This window comes from Strigops habroptila, chromosome 11 (assembly GCF_004027225.2).
Source record: "Strigops habroptila isolate Jane chromosome 11, bStrHab1.2.pri, whole genome shotgun sequence".
NCBI classification, from domain to species: domain Eukaryota; kingdom Metazoa; phylum Chordata; class Aves; order Psittaciformes; family Psittacidae; genus Strigops; species Strigops habroptila.
Genome location: NC_046360.1, coordinates 28,765,705 through 28,791,492, shown reverse-complemented (window position 1 = coordinate 28,791,492; position 25,788 = coordinate 28,765,705). Strand labels below are relative to the sequence as shown.

At 37.5% G+C, this 25,788-nt stretch overlaps 1 protein-coding gene across 1 annotated transcript in view; it reads left to right on the top strand.

Annotated features, from left to right (window-relative positions):
- The first annotated feature begins 4,124 nt into the window (after nucleotides 1–4,124).
- Nucleotides 4,125–25,788, top strand: part of LOC115614361 (contactin-6-like) — a 96,548-nt gene continuing 74,884 nt past the window's right edge. The window contains 2 exon segments of the mRNA XM_030501153.1: nucleotides 4,125–4,281; nucleotides 20,264–20,359. Of these exon segments, the coding sequence (XP_030357013.1) occupies nucleotides 4,140–4,281; nucleotides 20,264–20,359 (238 nt within the window). The 5' untranslated portion in view covers nucleotides 4,125–4,139.

Here is a 25,788-nt window from a genome sequence, read left to right as displayed (position 1 = left end):
GGTGGCAAATAAAAATAACCTTTCAAATCAGATTTGCGATTTTTTGTACTTAAGCTTTTCTGTTATTCTTGATTGAGGGATTACTATCAACTAACAAAAGTAACAAATTTTAGTTCTCTTTCTGCTTACAGCCTATCCACGAGCCTATCACAGTTCCATAGTTTTCTTTCATTAAGTCATATAGTTCAGTACAACTAACCTTCCATCATACTGGAAAACAAAACCAAACAAACAAAAGAATTCACCTAGAGCCAAGCAAATGTTTTCTGCACTATTTTGACATTTCCTGTTTGGTCTCAGGTGCTTAGTTCTAACTTTTCCTGAACTTACGTTCAGTACCCAGAATAATCACACAATATAGCATTTTCAGGCATGTTAGAAATTGAGAAGTTTTTTCCCCTCAATCTTCACAGGAGCAGTCAATTGAACAAATAAATAAGAAATCTAAGGACAGCATAAGCATTATTCATTATAACTGTATTTTAATATTTCAGCATAACTTAGAATTATGCAGTAAAATAAGATAAATAGATTTGAATTCAATCCAAATCAAAGTACCTTAGAAAATAACTGCATCAGACAAATAAAAGTGAGAGGTACAGAACCACAAAGTCTAAGATGATTGCAAATGACAAAATATGTTTATAACCGTTGCACAAAATCATAGAATGATTCCCAGTAACCCCAAGAATATATTTGTCTTCCTTATACTCTTTCCCTACCAAAATATTAAAGATTATAGGTGACCAAACAGCAGGTTTATCTTCCTGAAACAAACTTGCTCCAAAGCTCATTATCAGCCTGTGTAAGTGTTGGATTGCAAGCCAGATGCCTCATGCCTTTATTTTTTCTTTAAAGAGGTGGCTCTAGGCTGAGGAGTCTGTATTCTCAGCTCTGCTGGATTTACTTGAACATGGAGCAGGATATAAGGAGAGGTGTCAGGATCATGGTGTCAGTACATACATTGCCCAGAAGAAATTCTACTCAGAGGGAAAAAGTGAAGTCTGAACACCAGAGAAACCTGTGGGTTTGAAGCTTAACCATCAACTTGTGTATAATGAAACATAGTGACATTTCTCAAACAGGTCCTAAGAATACCTGTACTCTGCAAAAATCTCTGATGTTTCACCATTTTTATAAGTTTGATGTGCTTCTGTGTTCTTCTAACATTCTTAGCTAAATATTTTTGCAGTGTGAAAACATGATAGAAATTCATTATATTATTTTTTCCACAATTCCTTTATAAGATATGCTATAGAGAGATTGTATAATTTCCAGTTGCATTATAAATGCACATTACTCACACATTCATGTCCATTAATAAATTCTACATATCCTTGTTTTTATTTGCTTGGAAGTGAAGGCTATTTGAATAGTAAATCACAAGTATTGATTAAGTAGTATAAACAACAGGTAATTACCATATATTACAGGTTTATTCTTCTGTCAGTGATATGACTGCAGTGTACTTTAGAAGGAAGTTCCCAACAAGTCCAGCATAAAAGATTTAACATAACCCAATGGCTTGGAAAGATAGTAGTATATTGGTATATTCCAATGTTAACAGAAACTGGTAACAATTTAAGAAAAGAGAACAAGAGAGTGTAGACTACCTCTTACTTGAGAACTTTAAGCCATTATGGGAAGCAGTGGAGGTCCCACATATAGATGTTCTGAAAGTCTTTAGCTTAATGAGGAGTTTACTGGGAATATTTTATAACCAGTGTTCTATAAAAAGTTAGATTTTTGAAGCTAATAGCATATGATAATTTGGTTTATGAATTCCTAAACCACAGTTTTCTTTAAGTTTGGACATATCAGTATGATTTGAGAAGCCTTACATTCTTAAGGAACTCATGAATTCAGCATCAGAACATAGCATATTTTAAAAAGTTTGTGTTATGAAACAATTGGTCCAGGAAGCATTTCCCGTAATTGATGAAAAGTATTTGCCAATCTTTGCTTGAAGTTCACAAAAATATGTAGGTGATCCCTGCCTTAAAAGTAAGTTATATTTTTTTTTAACATAATTCTTCAAAGATTTCTGTGTATTAGTGTACAGCAGAACACACAAAGTGGTTAAATCTTTGTCTATCACATGAATTCGTTAATTCGCTCCCTTCAGTGATATAAACATATTAATTAGGAAAAAGCCCACACCAGGAGATGAACCTCTGATCTATATGCAAAGTTTAATAATCATTGTACCACAGTGATTAGAATGATTATGGGGATACTGTGAAGAATTCATTTGCAGCAACTAAGCCAACATCTTTGCATTTGTTTTGAAAAACAATTATAGACCTTAATTGGGAGCCATGTAATGATGACAGCAGTTATTTCAGTGATTGATTCAGAAATTAAAGAGAACTGGCAAACTAAATACCAGAATATCCTATATTAGAAAACTGAAAGGTTTAGACAGCATGTACCATATGCAAATAACAAAATATGGCAAAATACTAACACTGATACAGACAACGGCTTCATAGAACAGGCTTATGGATGGGCACCAGCTAAGATTTTGCTCCTGTATGAAAAGGAAGAAAGCCAAAATGCCCCCAGAACAACAGCATAAATCTAGATCAACTAAAGCAAATCAAAAAAAGGAATAGAGCAGAGGTACATAAAGGTCAAAAATCAGGTGCAATTGCTGGTGTTCCACTGTTGCGTCTAAATTTCTTAATGTTGATGCATTCATGAAAGAGGAGGCAGTGATTGGAAGACCCAGATAAATAATTTAACAATGCCAGATTTTTTTCATAGGATTCAATTGATTTCATATTTTAATCAGTCATTACTTATCTTTAAAAACAACAAAGGCCCACTTGAAAAGTCAGTATCCTTGTTTTCTCTGTACATATTCATCAAGATTTGCCTTGGAACACAAATGTATTTCACAGCACAGATTGAAAAACCTTTCTCCAAAAGAAAAAATGCCTGTGCAGTCTGATCTTGTAGAGGGAGGTCTGTGGGCAGCAGAAGTAAAGAATTGTGCTGTGTATCCAGGTCAGATCTTCCAGGAATAAAGTTATGATGGAAGTTTGCTTCAATCTGTTATATGTGGAAACTACCATCACTATCAGTAAGTTCAGCTTTGCAAATAACAAGAAGTTGAATTTTTTTTTATGCTGTGATTTCAGGTAATTAACAAGTGCACAATTGCCCTTGTTTCAAGAACTGCCACAAAGCCTGCAAAAGTGAGCCATTAGCAGCTCCTGTGTGGTTTTTGCATACTAGGGAGGGGTACACAACACACATAAGCCAGCAGATGTGTTACAGACAGAAGAGATGGTTGTGGTATAAAATTAGGAAAAGAAAATATGTGGTTATATAGTTTTAGGATGTTGGCAACCTGAAGTGTGCCATTAACAAGCCCAAAGCTTGCAGAAATCAGTGAGGTACTTTATTGTTCCATCAGACCTTATGTGGAAAATGAAAATTCAGTGACTAACAGTAAAGCCAAAGCCACAAAATTTCCCTTCTTAAAGCATAATATTTATTTTCTTTGAAACATAAATTTTATTTTGACACTTGTAAGTAGCTTTGCAATGTTGCAGACCATTCATTTCCTACTTATTGGACTAACAGGGACAAATCATGATTTAAAATAGTAACACTCACCATTAAATTATCAGTCTCAAACTTGCTGTACAAAAACTTCTCGTCTGTCCTCTGAAGTATAATTCTTCATGATCTATACCTCCAAATCATTTTTGTAACCAAATTTATGGCATCATTGCAAGGACCATAAAGTACATTCAGGTATCATTTATACCATAAAAAATAAGGTAGCTGTAGTTGAGGCATATACAATACTCTCAAACGGATGGATAACTTAGTTTGTATGAATAAGTAATAATTACTTTTTGTAGACATTTGTATGAACACTGGTGACTAGCATAAAAGCAGTAAAGATTTTTCAAAGAACAGAACTATTGGTATTAAGATTGATATAAGAAGCAGTCTTGTGTGAAAAATTATGTAATTTTGTGATATTTAACTACATTTTTATCATTACAGGTATGCTACAGCACACTGTTTAAGATAAATATGAATAGGCTCTGTAAATTATAAGCATAATTTGATTTTTTTCCCCTCAAAGGTGGAAGCAAAATGGCACAGATATTGATCTTACCATGAGTTATCACTACAGGTTGGTTGGAGGCAGCTTGGCAATCAATAACCCACATAAAAACCAGGATATTGGAACATACCACTGTTTGGTCACAAATTCATTTGGAACAATTCTGAGCAGGAAGGCAAAGCTTCAATTTGCATGTAAGTTGGGAAGATCATATTTATTAGAGCATTATTTTCTGATTAATTCTGCACATGAAGTGTAATTTATTGGATAATTAAAGTATCATCGGTGATTCTTTTCGAAAGGTTTGTCTTACTTCAGCAATGCTTATTCTTAAAAAGCCTTTCCTGGTAAATATTAATAACAAAACCAGACATATGACGGCTGCTGGCTCTCAGGAACAAGAATAACATTCAGAAAATTGAAAGGTCAAGGAAGATGAGTACAATTTTAACTTAATAAAAGTGTTTCCACTTTTTAAGACAGTGCTTTCTTTGTTATATTGCAAGCAGTTACAATTGGAGGGGGAGAAATGTTGCAAAAAGCTAGGCTTTCTATTGTCTATAGCATGATGATACCAGAGTCCTAAACACATTGTACTCCTAATTGCCATGCTGATATTTTGCTACATTAACAGGATAAAAACACTTTTTTCCTTGTACAGTGTGCAAAATGGTGAGCTGTACACCAAATGTTGCATATTTCAGCTCAATGGGGTATAGCACGCATGCTGTCTTGAGACTACTTAAAATTTATTTTAGGCTTGCTCCCCATTTCACTTCACAATCTTTTTCACAATGTTTATACGTGGTGTCTGCGTTCTGTTAACGCCCCGGGGTGGGGGAACAGCAGCAACAGCCAAAAAACTAAATATTGCCTCCAATCCTTTTCCTTCAGTGTAAAGGTCTGAGCTGTCTGTTGCTGGGAGAAAGCAATTGTTTTCAAACCTCATTAATAAAACATGTGTCTAAAGCAAGCCTTGTGCCGCTATTTCAGACACCAGCAAACGTATTACTTATTAATCTTGTTCCATTTCTCATAGCAAATCTCATGTCACAGGGGTTATACAAAGGAGACATTAGAGGTCAGAGCGGTTCACAGACTCTCTTTTAGTAGAGCTGATCAAATGGTATACCACTAGTAACTCATTTAATAATGTTTTACCCTGAATTTCTCAAAGAGCTTGTTTCTCAAGAGGTGATCAAACGGAATCAGAAATTTTGATTATCTTCCCACTTTTTCTGAAATATCTTTTCAAGCCAATCTTCCTGTATGGGAAATTATTTCAAGATCTGGAGATTAAATTGATTAGTTTTTAGAAACTAGAAACTTTAGAATGAATAGATGGCCATTACAAAAGGCTGTCTATGGAATCTACAATCCCCAAGGCACCCGGAGAGGCCAGAAACTGAGCTGGAAAAGACCCAAAGAAAAGGAATACCCTCAAAAGCACAAAAGAGATATTAAAAATTAAAAGGGGGAGGGTAAAAATTAAAAGGGGGGGGGGGGGGGAACGAGGAAAACCAGAAATGTCTTTGGAAGAAAGAAGGCTCTGGTGATTGTTCAGCATATCATATTACACAGTGATTTTATCTTTTTCTGGAAAATTTTATCCCCAGTTCAAATTCCTGGAAGCAGTTTGGTTTGCCATCACTGCTCTCCCAGCCCATACGGAATCACACTGGCTTGGTGCACCAGCTCTTGGGGAATATAAACAAGTATTCTCACAGTGCTTCTTTGCACAATGATTAATGGCACTTCTTTCCTATGGCTTTCTACGTTTACTTTTACCTATCACCATTTCATAACCATGGGTAGGTCCAAAGCTAGCTCTGGAAAACTAGTTTTAAGACTTTGCAAGGAGAAGGGTTTGGAGAAAGCTGAAATTGAAAGAAGGGAAAGAAAGCTTATGGCAAAAGCCTTGCTGGTAAGGAAGACAGAGGAGAAGAGCCCTTTCTCAATGGACAGTTTTCATTATGAGATAGAGTTTACTAAGGATCTCAACATGGGTGTGCACCTTCCTGCAGAGAGCAAGGTGGCTCTGCAGAGGCCTCTTGCAATTCCCCCCCTCCTGGTGCAGCACAGCCGGGGGTCTGCTATCAGACATGCAAACCTGAAAGAAATCACATGTGATTTCTGCCCTGCCTGAGGCAAAGCACATCTCAGTACAATGCAGCTGATGCCACTTAGCAGCTAGAGGATCTGTTTGCCAGAAAACAGACTTTGTCAATGGCATTAAGCATTTTCAGTTAACACTGTGCTGGTGAAGTATTCCTTCTGAAGAGCACTTAGCTCACTAATAGCTTGAAGTCTAATGCCAATATACAACAATCAAAACAGGCTAAATATCAAACAGTTCCTTTACTTAGGCTTCATACCCCCACCAAGGCACACCCCAAAGTTACCATGGGGAACAGGTCACAAAAAGTTGGGTCTTGTTTGTCCACAGCAGCAGTCAAACCCACAGCTCCCATCCTGTCTTAATCCTCCAGTTCTTAACAGCAATCATTTAAATACATCCCATATTCAAGAAGCACACCACTTTTTCTTTAGCAGTGACAGATATTTACATCCTTTCCCATATAAAAGAGAAGACAGACAAATTGAAGGTTGCCATTTACACTGGAAAACACAAACATACAGGAAAATGCCTCAATTTAGCAGCATCACTGTGAAACAGTTTTATCTTGTCTTACAATAGAAAACAAAAAAACCACACTGCATGGAAAATGTTATAATGACCTCATGAGAATAGTGGAACAAATTACCTCGAAACAATTATTTCACAGCTAACATTTTCTTATTTCTTCTTTTCATGTTGCCATCCAATTTACTTCTTTGTTTCAACCAATACTTCAGGCTATATCTTAAAATCCAGGCAGGCATGTTGATATTATGACATTTTCATTCAATACCTAACAAAAATGGGACTTTTCCCTGAATTGGGCTGCCTTGCATATTATTGCAATCATCATGATAAATAATTGAATCAAGACTATTATCCAAGTAATGGGGTTTATGTGTATTTGTCTTTTACTACAAGGTAACTAACTCCTAGTATGAGTTTGAATTAATGATACCTCTGGAAACCTATTGTACATGCCAACTTAATATGTGAAAAATACTTCTTCCTCTGTTCAAGATAGTGAGCTCTCTAACTAGCAAAATAAATGTGGTAAGAGATTAGAAATATGTCTTCAGATTCAGCTGGAGTTTCATGCTTATCCTCTATTAAAAACAGAGCTGTCAAATGAAAGCTGCAGGAGGAATATAGTACAGAAGGAAATGGCATAAATTATTACAGGTACAAGCTGAAAATGAGAGACAGCATCAGTGAGAGCAGAGCAAGAGGACATAAATGCATTAACAGCGTACATAGGATGGCAGTCCTGTGATACCTGTACTTCCTGGCTAAGGTTTGTTTTGTCATAAATAAAGTTGAAAGCTCCTCATAAATCCTGTATGTCTGTTGCTACCCAGCAAGCAGTACATTTTGAAAAACTAAGATGTTTTCCAAGAGCTGGAGCTGTTGATCTGGATCTTCAGTCTGGTTAAAAAGCATTGGTGTCAGATCTCAGCTTGGGTAGCCAGAGCCCATCACAGGCACAAAGGTCCTTACACAGATTTGAGCTTTGCTCCCAAGACACAACCTGCCATCCGCATGGTGCTTCCCCCCCTCAAGTTCAGTATTAACATCCAGCACAAGGTCACCTGTAATGCTTCAGGTGTACGTAAAGGGAAGGTCAAAGAAACTGCGTGGGGAGCTCATCTTTGTGAAGAATGCAAGAGTCAGCTTGAAGAAGTGGGGACAGGGAAGGTTTTCCTTCCGATTTTACAGTTTCCAAACCAAAATGAAGATGTTCATGCACAAGCTTCCCAGATGCCACAAGTTTTGCTCCTCCTGCATGCACAAGGGAGCAGACACTTGTGAAGCAGCTGCCCTGAGCCCTGCCATCAACAGTCACCTTCCAAAGCCTGACAGAGTCTGACCAGGCACAAACACAGCAGCTATTACTTTTGAACCAAAGATACTAAGATCACAGTCACATTCAAAACTCATAAAAGAAAGAAGCAACCAGCATTAAAGGACTATTTTGATCAGCAAAACTGGAGTTTCTCCTGTGGTGCTAAGATGCATTTATATCCATATTAATGAGGTTCTGCAAAAATCTATTTTCATTAATGAAGATCATCTAAATTGAATTTCATGCCTTAAAAAAGGACAAACAAAAAATCTGTTAGAGAACTGCTTACACATGGCTTTAACCAGAACTCAATCCCAAGGCACACAGGGGATTTGTTTTAATTATTTCATCAGTTTTAAGTAAAAGTAACTGTGTGAAAATGACTAGTCTTGAGGGAAATACCCATAACTAGCCATAGTAAGAGAGTCTGTCCATGCATGTTGCTAATTCTTTCAGTTCTCATACATGTTTATAACAGAGGCATTAACAGGTACATAGAAGAAACAAAAAGTGCAATTAAACTAGAAAAAAAGTACTCCACCACGAAAAAGAATCATGTGTGAACCTAATTCATAACTATTCAGGACATAAACCCAAAAATTCAGTATTAATTGAAAACATCTAGTTGCCTAGGGATCTTAGATTAGATTCTCAAATTGTCCTACCACGGCTGACAGACAGTCTTGATTGTGGTTCTCTCACACCTCAGGCCCCCATAAATTATCATGAATTCTGAGAAACAATGACAATTTAAATTCATGAATAAGCTTAGTCATTTTGTCCTGAACCACACATGAGGGCACACAGTGGAGGTGTTAGACCACGTATTTAAAAGTTCCCCCTACAGACCAAGGAAGGATTTTCCCTTGGCATTTCGGGGCTGCAACCTTATTCTCACATTTTTCAAAGGGGTGCTCAGGGTGCATCCCTTTGCTTGGTGTTTTTTCTCAATAGCATTTTTCTACATATGCACATCCTGCCTCCTCTTGGCCAGTGACAACATACAGCAGTGTGAATGAGAGCAGTAGTGCTGGAGCACTTGGAATAAGATCTGCAGCTCCCAAATGCTGTCACATGCTTTCTGTCAGATAGACAGAAGACACAGTTTCGCTGAAATAGATTAAAGAGACAATAACCCCTCCTGGACAGAGTTTTTCCATTCCAAAACATAAAATAATAGTTCATCATTAGCATTTAACTGTTTCAGGGGAAATATAACAAAAGCAATCAAGTCCTTTTAGTCTTCACGAGATCATGACACTCTGAGCATTAGCAAAGCCCTGTTAGAGTGACTGTCTATGAGATGCTCAGCTAGCATGAAAGCCCACTATTCATCTGATTACTTCATCATGTTATTTACCTTTGACTGCACACAAATTACAGAAACATCACAAAGCAATACAGCATGCCTCAAAATGTCATAACCCTTTTTACTTGTAGTATATGCTTTGAAACAGAAAATGGAAAAATCAATACACTTAGATCAGATAGTCTGAATTTGCAAAGTCTGAGCATGCATGAATTTTAGTCTAAGTGGCACATACGCTTTCAGATTGGTTGTATTGTGGTACTGTCTGCGTGTCCCCAGAAATCCCTCTATAGCAATTGTATTTGATTAAAAGGTGTACTAGATGTTGTAACTACCACCTCGAGTAAAGCTCTCTGGGTCTTTAAACTGGTTGTTAATTCTTCACTGCATGCAAGGGCTGGCATACTGATCAGGCTGTCTAGCAGCTTACACTGCAAGAATGAACACTGCAACTTTTCTTTTTCAAAAAGAGGTATATGCTTCTCAATTTAGCACTCAGTAGCACTCAGAGATAGCGAAATGACAACTGAAGAGCAAAGAGGAGGAAGAGCTCAGCTTTCCAGTGGCAAAAGCAGGTCAAAGTTACATCCCACAAAGTTCCACTTCATTTACTAAGTTTCCTTATCCTCTATAGGGACACTTCAGGTAAAGTCATAGGTTTGCCTCTAGTCACATCATTCTATAACCTACAAATGCTAAGTAATGCATTAAACCTACCTCTCTGTTTTGAAAAGATTTCCTTATATATAATGCAGAATCACATCTCAACTTGTAGAGATGTGGAGAATCAGGTAAAACCAGCGTCCTTTCCAGGCTTTGCACAGCCCTCCTGATGAACCTGGCAATGCCTCGCTACCTGCACCTTCCCCTGAGCAGGTGAGAAAAAAATGCAACCTGCAGCAGCAGCACTCCCTGCAGATCAATCTTTCTTGAAGGAGAGAAATACTACTGTCATCACTTCTTATGTCACTAACTAGGCTTACAGCTCAAAATTCCCCTTTGGACTTTTAACCACAGTTAAAGAATCAAATATAACTACAGCAGCAGTACCTACCTCTCCCTGTGTATAGGTAGCTTCTGAATAGGATGAGTTACAGTAAATACACCAAGAATTCAGTTTATTACTTGGAAATAAAGCCCATATTTTGTCAAAATTCTGCCTGGAGTAAAAAGAAACAGAATTTTCATTTATCAGTTCTGATAGCTATGGACACTTTGTGCCAATGCTCCAGCACTCTTGGAAGCAGTTCCCCATGGTAGGAGTCTGCATCAAGATCTTTACTTAACGGATGCTCTCCATGGAGGAGGCTGAGTCATATTCCACCCCCCCCCCCCCCCCCCCCAGTTCTCCACAAAATTAGGAAAAACCTGTTGATAGCCAATATGCATTGCTGTAAGAGGTCTGTACACTGCTCTAGCTACTCTCAATCCGGGCACTGTTTCCTTCAAGGCTACTTTGAGCACAATATTTGCATAGAACCAGCTATAAGCAATGCAGCTTAATCACTCAAAGAACAAAAGTGCTGCGAGACCTCACTACATTCAGCTCATCTTTCTGTATCTCTGTCAAGCTTTCCAGTATGTATTTCTTTGCAGAAGTCTGTGCACATGCAGGCTCTCACAGGCTTAAGGAAACGCAGGAACCATCAACCACCATTCAACAGTGACAGGACAAGGCAGGTTGATAATAGCATTGCTATTTTAAAACTCAGATACTACAAGAAAGGGATTATGCAAATATTCAGACATTCCTGAAGACAAAAAGAACAGCCTGGAATCTTAAAACCAGAGGTAATGGATATGTCTACATAATGAAGAGGTTTCACTTTCTCCGTAATCCCCTAACGGTTTGAGCCAGCTCTGTTTGCAGAGCCCAACTAACATATATCAACACTAAATGCAGTCATTACCTCTTGTTAAACACAAACTGGAGATGATTAGCTAGTAACACTCCCCTTTTTAATGCTGTAGTAGACCAAACAGTATCAGAAACCCAAACTGCATTTTTCTGTCTCAAATGGTTCTAAACATCTCTCAGACTACTTAATCACCATGTTCAAGGCTATATTGTATCAGAATAATTTATTAAAGCTGTTTTATTCCATTAGGCTAGTTGCTTAAACTTTTATTATAAAAGCAGGCTCTCACTCTTCTTATACAGGAATTCTTTATCTGTGAAACACAGACATACATTACAGAGGTTGTAAGGAGCATTAGAGGCAGTGATCTGGTCAGATAAAGTAGTAATAGGGAACGTGTAAGTATTTGAAGATTATCTTTTAGTTATATATTACTATTCTGTAGTTCCTATAAGTGTTTATCCTAAATCAACCCATTGCAAGTTGTATTGGAAAAGCAATATATGGGATTGAGATATGGTCTGTAAGAAAGCATCTACAGGTCCCAAAGCCACTGGATTCTGATAAAATTTAATATTTTTTGAAGGACAAAACAAGTCTATATTTGCAGTCTGGGTGATTTTCTTTATCTGCTCTACTTTCATTGCAGACAATATGACTTAGATTCCAATAAATTACTGAATATCCATAACATCCACATGAGCTTCTTCATTTTTTGGTGTGACAAAAAAGTTACAGGTAGACATTTGCAAGTTAAAAAAAAAAAAACCAACAACCAAAAAAAACCCCAAAAACACAAAAAACCCCAAAAAACCGAATTACATTCTTTGGAATAAATAACTGCCTTTTTTAATAAAAATAATGAAATTTATTAGTTATTTTTGCAGTGAAGGTTGATCCTGTCTAATACAAAGGTTCAAGGTACAAAATAAATTTTTCTTTTCTGTAGTTTACGTTGAAGGAGGAACAGCGTTATTCCTTTACACTGTGCAAAGTACCAATAAAGCCACAAGCACAGTTTTTCTCTATAGGCAAACCACATCTGGTACAGAGAATGCACTGAGCTGTAAACATTCATTTCTAAATGCTACTGAAAGAAAAAACTAAACATACATTACACACGAAATCCCACTTACAAAACTCACATTCAAAAATCCTTTACACCAATCATTCAGATAAATCTTGAAATTCCCATTGGAAGGAAGTCTTTGTTGGCTTTGCAGCTGGAATGAACAAGATAAAACAGTGGTGTTTAGAGATAACCCAGGGTAATTCTGCAACAAGTATTGGATCAATATCTTGAAAGGGCTGGGCAGGAATTTTGGAAGGGCTGAAATATACATAGATATACTTGTTACATTTTCAGCAGTGCATAAAAGCCTGTTCTTCCTTGCCACTTTTTAATTGTACGTATTTGATCATAGATCATCCTATTGGTAGAAACATTATAAAAAGAAATTAATAACCTGAAGTGGGACTGCAGGGTGTTTAAGAAGAGGAACCCAGCAGGACCCTGGACACAGAGGACAAGCAACCCTTCACAGGACTGGGAATACAGCTGCCCACTGCCAACAGGGTGGCCAAGGTCCAAGGGAAAGAGCAAGTTCATGAACTATCTCCACACATCCTGCAAAAACAGGTCACTGAAGGAGCAGGGGGAAATATAAATGAAAGAAGCCAGCTTTGGATAAGAGTTAACATCCCTGCCGAGAGGTATTTTGACACAGAGGGCCAGGGCCATCTCTGGTATAAGTCAGTCAAATCAGTGTAGTTCTGACAGGGATAAATCTGGCCCATGAGATTTACACTTGGGAGACAAATCTGTTTTTAAGAGCACTCCAATCTGGAGAAAACGCATGCAGACGGCAAAGTGACTCTGATGACAGGTGACAAATGAACTCTGCTGTGACAAGTGAGAAAACTGCTCAGGAATATAAAATATTAAAAATATATTTCTTACATCCCCCTCCCTTTGAGAGGGTCAGATCCTCAGGTATGCCTCTGGCCTGCAGATGAGGTTTAGCATAAGAGCCCTAACGCTGCACCAACACTTATTGCTCAGTGCAAGTCCTGTGTTTGGTTCAGAAGAGACCTTTAATATTTTATGCTGCTAACTCTGTAAAACAGAAGGGAAAAAAAAACCCCAGCTGTAGACAAGCAGTACATCTTCACAGCATATGTTTCTTTGCACTGGATTTCTTGGTGCATGAGCAAAAATCAAGTCAGCTAAGGATTCTTCCCCTCCCCATGTTTAATTTAATTGTGACCTTCCATTTTTTTCCTCTGGAGAAGCTTGATATTACTTTGCAAAGGGCATTTTCACTCTTTAATTGAAAAAGAATCAGGCTGCAGCAGAAATTATTGTTCCCCACCTTGAAAATTAGTGCCTAGATTGGCTATTCATACCATTTAAGCTGAATTGAAGACCTGGGGCCTGTGTACATCCTAATGTGTAAATTACAGGTCCTCTCCCCTTAGAAGCTCCAAAGCAATTTAACTAAATAAAGGAGCACTGATCAAGGTCCTTGGTTGATTATGCAGCTTTAGACAAAAGACAAGACTCAACAATTATGCTTTTCCCCTCTCAGTTTGGCAGATTGCTCCATCAGGGCAGAGAGTAGCATCTGGGCCCTCCTGATGTCCTTCTTTAGGGGGGAGAAATAGGGAAACATTGTCTTTTAACCAGGGTGGGATGCAATGTTCACCTCAAGTGGAGAACTAGAACAAAAGTCTGAATTACAGTTGATTTTTAACCTGTCCTGGTGAAAAGAAACACTCAGGTGCTGCCAAGGCTTGTCCTGGCTGAAACAGCTTCAACTCGTACAGACCCTGTGATGTTACAACACTGACAAAGCAGAGCATCACATGTGCTTCAAATGGGGAAGGAGCAGAAGAACCCAGTAGGTGTTCAGTGGAAAATGCAAGTATTTAAAAAATCAGGAAATGGAAAACGCTAAGCAGCTTCCAGACACCTTAATTAGAGATAACACTGTTCTTAATCTCAGAATTGAGTTTATAGTAAATCAATTAGAACATTCAAAAAATTGAGATTAGATGGTAACAGGAAAAGATTAACGTATTGACACTATTATCAAGACAAAGGAACTGTCAGAGGATTTGTTTAGCAAGTTTACTACAGTTTTGAAAGCTCACTGGAAAGTAAACTTTTTTCAAAGTTGTAGGAATAAGATTAGCCATTCCTGTGGGAGATGTTTGAAGAAAAAGATATTTTCCATTTCACCTATTGGTAACCAAGTTTCAAGAGGTTGGTACTCATCTCCTACAAGATCTTGAGGAAAAGAAAAGACATAGTTAGATGCACAGGTCTTCTGGAGTGGTCTGAACAGATGATCACAACCTTTTGGTAACAGGCATAGTCTGTTTCTAAGAGTGTTTTAGCCCAACAAAAGTTTGGGACCTCATGTGAAAAGGAAAAACAAGTCCAAGATCTGGCCAAGTACGGGACCTCCCAGAATTTGAGATAATTTAAACCATCCAGTAAGTTCCAATTTTTCCTATTTGTAGCTATAACAGACCTGATTCCAATGAATCAGGCACTGAATTCGGATGCAGACTGACCAATTCACTACAGTCACAGGCAAGTGAAGGTAACTAATTTTCAGCTCATAACACAGCTGTTAGAATTGCTTATAGCAAATCATAACAATGAACTACTTTTAAGAACTGCTGAGGGTGTAATTTTTATCCCCTTTTCTTGTGTGAGAATTTCTATTGTGATACATCACATCCAGTAACACTGATCATATTCTGATATATCATAGCCAATAAGAAAAACTAAAAGACAGAACAGATGCTATATATCACAATGTGACACAGCCACACGGCAATGTGAAAAATTGTATTGATTTGTCCTCAGGAGCATAGCTAATTTGTAAAGTGCTCTTACTACTAATGCCTTAACATTCATTGCACATTTCAATAACAAGTAATTACAACTATAATATTTGGGATTACGTAATGATAAAACATTTAAAAATCAGAAGTTCAAGAAAGCATGAAATTGCATTAATTCATATGAACTGTTCATAATTATGCAAGGTGATAAATTAGACTCTTTAATTGTCTGTAACTAACAATTCCATATATTAAAACACCCCAGTTTACTTCTTTGATTATATAGAGACATCTTATGCTCATTTTTAAAATGGACTGGTTTGGAATTGCTACGCCTATCCCTGAGCAGTCAAAGGATTTTCAAGCATATGATTCAGAGGTTGAAATGAATGAGTTGCTACTTGTGATTAGGTTTTTGTTCATATCAGACATATTTAAGTAGTTCATCAAGCCAGGAAAACTGACCTTGTCTTCACACAGGGTTGTGCAAGTGAAACCTACCACTCTAACACTTGTAAAGCAGTTTTACATTAAAATACCAACCCAGATGTGTGGGTAATAGTGGTGATGGGAAATTAGAAGAGCTATATTCATGATACAATCAGCAGTTACGTCAGTGCTGAGCCTTAAAACACTAAAGAAATTCTGTGTCGCTGGACCTATTAATTAGCCAATTAACACAAGCACTTTAGCAGGAAATAGTCGTGTATATCAGTCATAATTTCTAGCTCTATCACTTCACATATCAATGGCACCTCTGTGCTCAGTAAAGCTACACTGACAGTCATCCTCATTCAAAACCACTATACTTCTCAACTTCCGTTTTTATTGTAATCAGATATTTACATGGAAGACTTGCAGGCCATATACCTCCCTGTCATAAATCGGCATTACTTCTTTGACCGCAGTAGGGGCACTATTGACTTACACCAGCTAAAAAAAACCTGACCCATTCCTTCTCCCTGTTCCTCTTTGTACCTCGTAATGAGCCATAAGCCTCCTTCACCTCAAGTATTCCCACTTACATCATAGAAAGCCCTGTAGTTCTGATTCAGTTTCCACAAAATGCCATATGTTTTGCTTGTTCTGGGCACACACCTTTCTTGCTTAGGTCTGCAAATGTTCCCAGCTGAAAATGATGACTTCTTGCCACATGCAGCTGGGTCCATGCATTTCTACTCTTCACTGTGAAGAATCACTTATTCATCTGAATATTTTGCTTAGCCTACATGACCTCATTATCACATCCAACTGATTAATTGCGCTATAGCAATAGTAATCTGCCAACACGCACAGTGCTGGAAGAAAGTTGCTTTTTGTTAAATTCACAGCTGATAAAGCAATGCAGTCTGAAGGAACTTGCTGTTCAAAAAGTGAGATAAATACGAAGAATGGAAGGAATTATGTAGGAACTAGGTGATTATTTATAGATCTCTGCAGAAACACTGAAGCTAACAAATATACCATCTGTTAAATAGTCATACTATTCCTAAGTGCATATTAGGATTCCAAATGTGTGCCAAACACCTGATCTTAGCAATTTTAGCTAATACTCTTTTTGACAAGGAACATCATGCTTTATCAGATTATGTCACATTAAGTTATAAAGCTGTGCTAGGTAACCGGGGGAACAGAGTGGTTGTGCTCTGTTGGTGTAAATGCCTGCTCAGGGCAAAGAGAAGTAGTTTTGAGAAGTAGCCAGATTTGCAGAACAAGAGCAAAGAAGTATGTCTATGTTTATATTAATCTTCAGTGTTATTATACATTTAACATTTTAAGATTGCAATTAGTCACTGAAAATACACACTACTCCATAGATGGGAAAATGGCTGCAAAAATATTTTGGGTAAAAAGAAACATTATTTCTGATGGTCCACCTCTTCTCTGTTACCCTGGACTACATAAGAAAGATTTAACTCAGTATTATTCTCGTCTGAATGAGGTGTCATAATATTTCATAGGAGATGTTGCCAGCCTTAGAAAGGGTCCAGTAAAGATGAAAACAGAATTAAGACTGACTCCTTTAATGAGTTATTTTTACTCATTTCACTTTGTTTTGCTCTTTGAGGTTTTTTTAATTCTTTATTACAGAAAGACACTTAATATATTAATTTTGTATAATTATCTATCAAAATCAACTTCGATAGAAAAAAAGCATTCCTGTTTAGGCCTACTAACTTCTTGGAGGTGGCAGTTTCTAAAAGATGCAGTGTGATGAAGATCTGAGTCAAACATTGGAATGAATTCTCGAAAGAAAACTTCTATACCTAGAGATTTTTAAAACTGGGTTAAATAGTTATCTGCTAGGAAGGACATCACATGCTGGTACCCATCAGAGGCCACAAAAAACCAAAAACAACGAACAAAAAAAAGGATTAAATGGCCACTTACGTGCCTTCATATCTACTTTATACCTGCAATTCACTAGTAAGCATAATGGGATGAAAATCTCTCCAGCACCAGAAAAGCCGAGTTGGTTTGTATAACCGAACTATAAACTTGCTATGACGAAGCTCAGACCTCTGCATACAGAATGATACTCAAAGTTGAAAGTGTAAATTAGAAAGACAAAGTCAAGTTTTCCCCCACATACACTAAATAGTCCTGCTAATTACAACACAGTGAATCCTACAAGAGATCTAGTACTACTGCTTTTTTGTAAAGTCAGGGATACTTGTCATGGTTTTAATGGAGGAACAGGCAGGTAATAGTTTCCAAGATGAGAGTAAAAACAATACCATGATATCTTGTCATTACATACAGAATTATTAGCAATTTATTCCTTCCAAAAATCTCTTCCAAAATCTATTAAAATTTCAGAGTATTACATAGTTAATTCACACTTGTCATGAAAACCTTTTGCTTCTGTTACACTGTGAGGGTGGTGAGGCACTGGAACAGGTTGCCCAAAGAAGAGGTAAATGCTCCATCCCTGGCAGTGTTCAAGGCCAGTTTGGATGGGGCCTTGAGTGACATGGTCTAGTGCAAGGTGTCCCTGCCCACAGGAGGGGGGTTGGAACTAGGTGATCTTAAGGTCCTTTCCAACCCAAACCATTCTATGATTCTATAATGTGCTTCTTTTCTTCTCTGCCCTTTTTTAAGTGTCTCATAACAAGTGAAATTTTCTCAGAAAGAAAAAAAAAAAAAAAAAAAAGGAGAGACATGATTTACCATAGGCAGAAAGTATTGGAAACCACTAGTTAGACTACATGTATTTTCCATATTCCTCAAGAGTATGAGTTTTTTAAACTCCATTTTTATGTAGAAACTGCACAGTCTGCTTTGTATTAGCAGCTATATAAAGCAATAACAAAGGGAAAAGTGACCGTTTTTGTTGCTAGTGCCAGAATCCAAAAAGTTATCACTTTTTGCACCTTTCCAGTCATCTATTTAACATAAACACTAAAATTTGAGGGTCTTTATTTTTCCAAAGCTAGCTTCTTCTCCCAGAGGGCAAAGCCTCATGCCAGCCAACCCAAGCAAATCACTATCTAATGTCTTAACAGTTATCCCTCTACCACTTTCACACACAAATGTTTTCTGCTGACTTTTTCCTTCTCAGAAAACACTTAACCCACAGAGAACAAAAGACAGATGATAAATTTTCTCAGGCTGACTTTTCAAAACAGGTAAATAATCCACTCATTCAAAGATTGGACCAGTAAGTACCTTCTAAATATGAAACCAAACTAGTTGCATCCACCCACTGTTTTCTTTTCCAATTAGTATTACAGGATGAAATAAATCAGTTTTTTTTCTGGATTTTGTCTTTTTTTTAATCTGTTCCCACATCCTCCTACACCTTCCCCCTGCCCCTCCCCAAGACTGCAAGGCAGCGATCTAGCCAGCAGGTAATTAAAAGAGCATCAGAGTTTAAAACACTTTCCCAGTGTATTGACAGGTACTATCTATTGTGGCTATGACAGAGCAAGGAAGTGCTACAGCTGGCTAATTCAATTCAGTCACCTCTGGGTAGACAATGTCTTCATAGGAGACCAATATACAGGTGATGAAGAGGAGGAAAAGAAAAATTAACTGTATAAAGTTCAACTAAGGGGTAGAAAATTGATATATTGACATAAATAGCTGAGCCTGTACAGGTAGCAATCATTATTGCTTTGACCAAAGAGAACTGTTTCTCTCTATTGAACTCTGGATCGGGTAGTTGTTCAATTGATGAAAAATGGAACAATTGTTTGAAACAAGAAGCTGCAGCAAGGTAAATAAAATAAGCTTAAAAGCAAGCACTATGCCACACCAGTATAAAGAGATATAATGGGAAGATGATACCTATTACATTAAAACATATTTTCAAAGTATTTCAAGCAATCATTTTCCAAAGTACTCCAACCAAAGTAGAAAGTCTTCTCATTAGGATGAGAAATTAACCAAAAAGTTAAAAAGTTTAAATGTACATCTGTTGTGTTATATTTTGTAACTGAATTATTTAAAGGTAATGAGACTGCCAATATTTCCACATTTCAGTAAAACACAAACAAGCAAAAGAGAGAATATGGTGTTAGATGAAGTAAAAAAAAAAAATAATAGCTGTAAAAATCACATTGGGAGATAGGCATGGGCATGTTTATACAGGAGATTTCCCTAAACCATCACAATTTGCTTCTGAAAGTATCCTCTTTCTCACCTTTAAAGCCAGTGATATAAAGTTTAAGTTAACTAAAACATATCCACTTACTGCAGCCAGCTTTAGGACAGAACAGACTCAAGAACACAACATACTTTTATCATCATTTAAGTACACTCTCTGTGGGAGACCTGATGAAGTTCAATTATCACTTGTATATATAGACAAGCACACCTGCCTTTATTTCTATAAAAAAAAGAAACAATGCAAAATGTTTTTCTTTCTCATGTAGATTAAGAATTTAATAAGCTCCCAAAAAATGATGCTGGAATAATACACTAGTTTTGTGATAAGGCTATGTAAATACAAACTCACAGGGTTAGAGTAGAACTGCTTTATGAATAGGTATCTCATGATTGCCTGAAGACTAGATAGTATGTTGGACAAGCTGTTTTTTCCACGTAGCATGTCATCTCACATACTGAGATTATATGATATTGAATATGTGAATATATTGTAGAATTACAGAGCTTCATAGCCTGGGATACAGTTAGGAACAGATCTGATAGATAATAACTACGTCTTGTTTTCTCCTTCTCTCTCAAGATCTTGAAAATTTCGAAACAAAACCAAGAAGCACAGTGTCAGTCAGAGAAGGACAAGGAGTGGTTCTGCTCTGTGGTCCTCCACCACATTACGGAGGTATGGTGAACAACTCTACATACTGTGCACCCTCACCATCAACTGCTTGCTACTTCAATACTGTAATTTGAATTCTGCATTTTACAGATCTGATTTGCCACGAAAATGTGGCTTTTGTTCTTGCATACCCAATTCTCGGCTTCTCGATAATCATAAAAATAGTAGAAAGATGTAGATTGGAAGGGAATTCTGGAGAAGCAAGCTCACTGACTAAAGGGGATTTGATTAGGTCAGGTTGCCTGATAATTTTCAATGCTTCAGGTAAAGAATTAAAGGGTTTTTCTAGAGAATTGATTTGAGGGCACTTTGAATGTGTTGTCACTGCCTACTACCACTTCTTAACCATAAGGCTGTTTTGGAAGCCTTCCTTTCTGCATGAGGAAAAGTCCAGGTGACATGCAATGAACCAGTAATGTATTTAGGATATTTCATACTTTTCATCCAAGAACACCCTACATATGGTGCAACTTTCCTTCTCCCCCTCTTTATATATGTATTACCACTTCCAACATCAGCGCTTACAGAGCAATACAAAGGCTTGAACATATATGTACACTGCTGCTGTGATCTTTTTTCTTAACACTTTTTGTACCTAGCAGAAGTGAAGCTCTTGAGTGACCTTTTGAGATTATTTTTTTCCCCAACATTGACTCTTGCAAGTTTTGAGTCATACATATTCACTGATCTTCTCCAGTGGTGTCAGAACCAAGATCAAAACTGCTTCAGAACTTTTGAAGCCTGGAGTAAGAACTGTGGCTTCCTAACATAACTAGCTGAAGGTAATTGGACTTTTACTGCAGAAAAACAAATTCATTTTAATAAACGGGAAATATCAATAACAGTAACCAAATTGTCTTGTCCTGGACTGAAAGAATCAGAAGTTCTTAGATGACTCATGCCCTGCTTTCAGCAGGAGTGACCACACATCCACAGGAGCTGCAGTTTATGTGCTAGCACCAACATCCCGCTTTAAGCAGTGTTTCCTCAATTCTTCAAGAAACAGAGTTATAAAACAAATTCCCATGAGAAGGTGAATAGTGATCTATAAAGAGGATGCAGTGTATCAGAGATGTAGAGAAACCCATCAATCAATTTAAAGCCTGCAAGTCTTGAACAGAGAGGAAATGTCAGTTCACTTAGTGTTTACAGCCATATGAAAGAAGTATATAATCAAGGAGATGAAGTGAAACCTGGTCCTTAAGGGCAGAAGAGGCTTGATGTATCAATGGGACAGACAGAAAGACAACACATCCATCCTGGAGTCAGTAAGCTATATATTTTCTTCTTGCTGTAGGGTAAAATTATGATTTGACAAATAGGAATGAGTAGAAGAAAACATTCAGAACAAATAAATAGTTAACAAGTGAGTTCACCCCAGATTAATTGAACTGACAAAACAGTATCCATGAACAAAGCATTAGCCACAGTGTTTCTTAAGCTGCAGATGCAAGCTATTGACCAACAGGCTTGAAAAATACATTATCTGAAATAACAAGTCTCTAGAAAACAGAAACTGAGTTCTTTTTGTCATCCAGAAACACTGTGTTTATGATTCAAAATTATATGCTATGGAGATGAATTACATAGTGTGAATTATGATAAGTTGTATACCATCTTAGGATGCTTAGGCAGTTTTTATTAAAAGGATTGTATATTTAAGGTTTTAATCAAAACCTTTGCCTCCAACATACAATATCTACAGGAGAAAGGATTACTAACCATGCATACAGCTTCCATTACAAGCATGCTGCACAGTACTTTACGTGTGACAGGAATTAGTTAAACATAGACCAATAGGAAAACAGTCACCTTTCCTTATAATGTGAACAGAAGATAAAGCATCTGTATAATGTGTCCTATACACTAGGAAGCAAATTGTTCTTAGCATTTCCTGTCCAACTTAGGAGATACAACCTATAACCAACGCAGACTTTTTGCTAGTATGAGCATTTACAAGGAAACCAAGGTTACCTGTTCAGGTGGAACACACCAGCTATCCTCTTAAAAAGAAGTTATCCATGTCATTGAAAAGGCACCCAAAGGAGCCAGAACAGATGGATACAGCCCTTCAGTCACTCCTTCCTATAGACCAGCTGCTACTTTCTCCAGGATGAGTCACTTAACAAACCTGGCCCAACCCACACATTACAGAGAAGGAAAACGAACATGGTTCTGATGGTTACTTTCCTTTGACTTAAAGACAGAAAGCCTCTGTACAACACTTGTTCAAAACAGTTAATAATATAGCATTCTGGAATAGGATGCACCAAATAAAACCTCCTGCCTTCCTGATAACCTAGAAAGTCTGTGTCTCTTTTTTCAAGCAACAGAAGACAGACAAGAACCTAAGAAAACAAGGAGTTTTTATTAACCGAAGTTTCTTTTACAACATCAAGCAGAACTACATAGACAGCATGAGAGCTCAAGAGGTATTTCTGCCATCTTTAGCATCCAGAGAAGTGTTTCACATCTTGCTGCCTATCACTAGGAGGAAACACCGCTAATCTTACCTAGCCCTTTAGCAATGGGCTTCAGACAAACAATCTGAAGTTAAACTTTCTGCTAGGTTCACAGGAAAGCAAGATCTGAAGATACCATTAGGCTGTTTATTATGTGCTTTATGTACTTTTCCACATTTAGAAATATTTAAAACATTTAAAGCTTAACAAAGCTAATTTGTTTGATACAGGTAATAAGAACAGCTGTACTACACATCTCTGAACTGAGACTGCAATAGTAACTTTTTGCTTATACAGGAGAACCAAGTATTCCTCTCTCATCAGCAACAGAGGATACATTAAGCAGCAATTTGATAGAAATATAACAAAAAATTATAGAGAGGTTGTTCCAATGGCTTTCACATCAGCTTTATACCTCAAACTAAGTCTCAGGGAACAAAAAAAAAAAAAACCAAAAAATACCAAAACCTGGAAGTGTTGTGTTAAGGCTATACTAAAAAGTTTAACACCAAAGAGGAATTTACTGTATATTATTACGAACAAACATTAGCACTTTTAGCAAAAATAAAAAGCAAACCTACCTCTCAAAGACTTCGCTTGCATTTTAAATTCAAGCAAGCCATTAAAAAGCTGTTATAATTTATGAACAAAAAAACTAGAGCCTGTAATGAGCTTTTGAGAGTACGAGCAAAGCTGCCCCATGTTATGCAGCCCAGCCTAAACCCTTCCTTGAGCCCCTCCTTGCCTATTTATGTACCTGCCACTCTCCAGCTGTTGTTGTTTATGAGGCTCATTAACACACCTTATAAAGTTCAGCATGTGAGTTTCCTCTGCTTAGTAATGAGGCTCTGGAGTGCAAGGATAGGAAGGTAAGCTGTGTTTCTTCCTCTCAGAAGTGTCTCTAGCTTAAGTTGTTTAGGTCAGCTGATTCTCCCCCCCCCCCGTATGTAACTGACATATAGTGTTATTTTATTATGTAAAGGTTGTTTTTTGTATGGAGTTAATACCTGTAGACAGAAGGAAAGAAGGAAGCTTGAAGAAGTCTTTGTTTTCTAGCTGTGTACAAGCTTGACCTGACTATGATTAAGAAGTTGCTGCTTAAATGGTAATACTTGACACAAGATTGTAGGGGGAATTGTTATTCGTTTATTTTCTTAGAAGTGAAGTCTAATATAAGGCCTGTTTCCTTCAAGCTGGCTCCCTACAGAGCTTTAAGGAAGTTGCTAATCTTGTTAGGAGCAGCAGGGTCCCTTACACATTTGCATTTACTTGTGCATAAAAGCAGCTCGGATTTGAAGCTGGGATGCTGAGTCTGTAGGCTTTTCTCTGTGCTGACATTACTACACCAAGTCTACATTAAAAAAGTAAAAGACTTTCAAGGAAGTAAGAGCTCTATGGATCTGCTTAGTGTGGGAATATGCCAGATCCTCAGCCAGCAGAAGGGTGGGGAAGGAGGTGCCCATGAAATCAGGGTATAGGAAACTGGGTGTGTAGAAAGGGTAGGATGAGACAAGTAGCGTTGCTTTATGTAAAAGGGTCTTTGATTTCTGCCTCAAGTTGCTTCTGCGTTTTATACAACAGCGTACTTGATAAAATGTGTAATGTTAAAGTGAAGGTTTGAAGCATATCACTGTTTATAGAGGTGAACACCCTAGTCATGGGTTTAGAGTCCCTTTCTTTCTGCTCCTATTTCTCAATGCTCCTATGAATCTTTAATTCTTTCCTGCCAGCTCTGTCAGGAGAGGGAGAGTCTCTTCCTTGAGACCAGCCTGTAGCTGTTCTCTGGCAGAATGAGCAGAATTGATTTGAATTTGCTTGGGCTGAGGAAACTGATGAAACATTATATTCCCTAGACTAGTATATCAGGAGTGATTATCATCTGCTCTTCTTTCTCAGCTGTGCTCTGAAAGAAAGTGTTCATAGCTGGTGGGCATAGGTGATGCTCTCCTGCCTGGCCAAGCTTAGGACTTGCCCATCAGGCAGTGCCTGGCTGGAAGATGAGTTGACCTGCCTTTGGGGGCCTTCGAAATGAAAAAGGAGACTGACACCATATAATCACCTACCTTGGATTAAAAAAAAAAAACCCGAAGAAACCCATACATGCCTTAGGATTGTAGCACTAAAAATCACACACACAACACCTTGTGATCAGTGCACACCTCTGGAAGGGCTTCCTTTTTCAGCAGCTTCTCTCCCTTAAGCCCCACTATGTAGTTTTGCCTCACACATTTATTGTTCAAAAATATTGCACATTAGCTATAGCGAAAAGATCAACAGGAAAATTGGGCTAATTTGTCTGATATCGAAAAAACTCTATTCCCTTGCTTCAGGCATGTTGATTCATCTTCAACATCATATGAAAACTGAATACTCTGGAAGGAAAGTTACAGCCAAACAGGCCTATGCACAAAGGAAAAAGCAAAACAGAGAAAAAAAACCCTGTAAAATCTTTGGTGCTGATAAAGGCTAAGACTTGTGTAAGACCTTTTATGCTGAAGCCCTCTCATAGCAGTCTCTGAAATTCAATACTACTGATGCTGTGATGGGTATGTTGAAGTGTGTTCCTAACCGCTGTTGAGAAATCCTGTGGTTAAATGGGAAACAAAAAAAAAACCCTTAAAATTGTAACTTTATTTGTTCTTCTATGAAATAGCTGGCAGCAATGATTTTCAAGTTCATTTAAGCTAGACTTCAGTAGGAGGTCACTATCTCTTGATAATTTCCCTTCTATGCCTCTACTACCTTCTGTTCAGCATCACTTTCATCGGACTCTTCCTGGTATCCAATTTATTCATTCAAATGAATGTAACCCTAAAAGTGTTAGTGTGGGCCTTTTGTTCCTTTCTTTTGCTCATTCAATGGGTCTGCTATATGTCTGATTTATTCAAAGTGACCCAAAATGGAAGTGTTTAATAATAGCTTCTTTTATAATGCAACATTAGATTTTCTAGCCTATTACATCTGTTGATG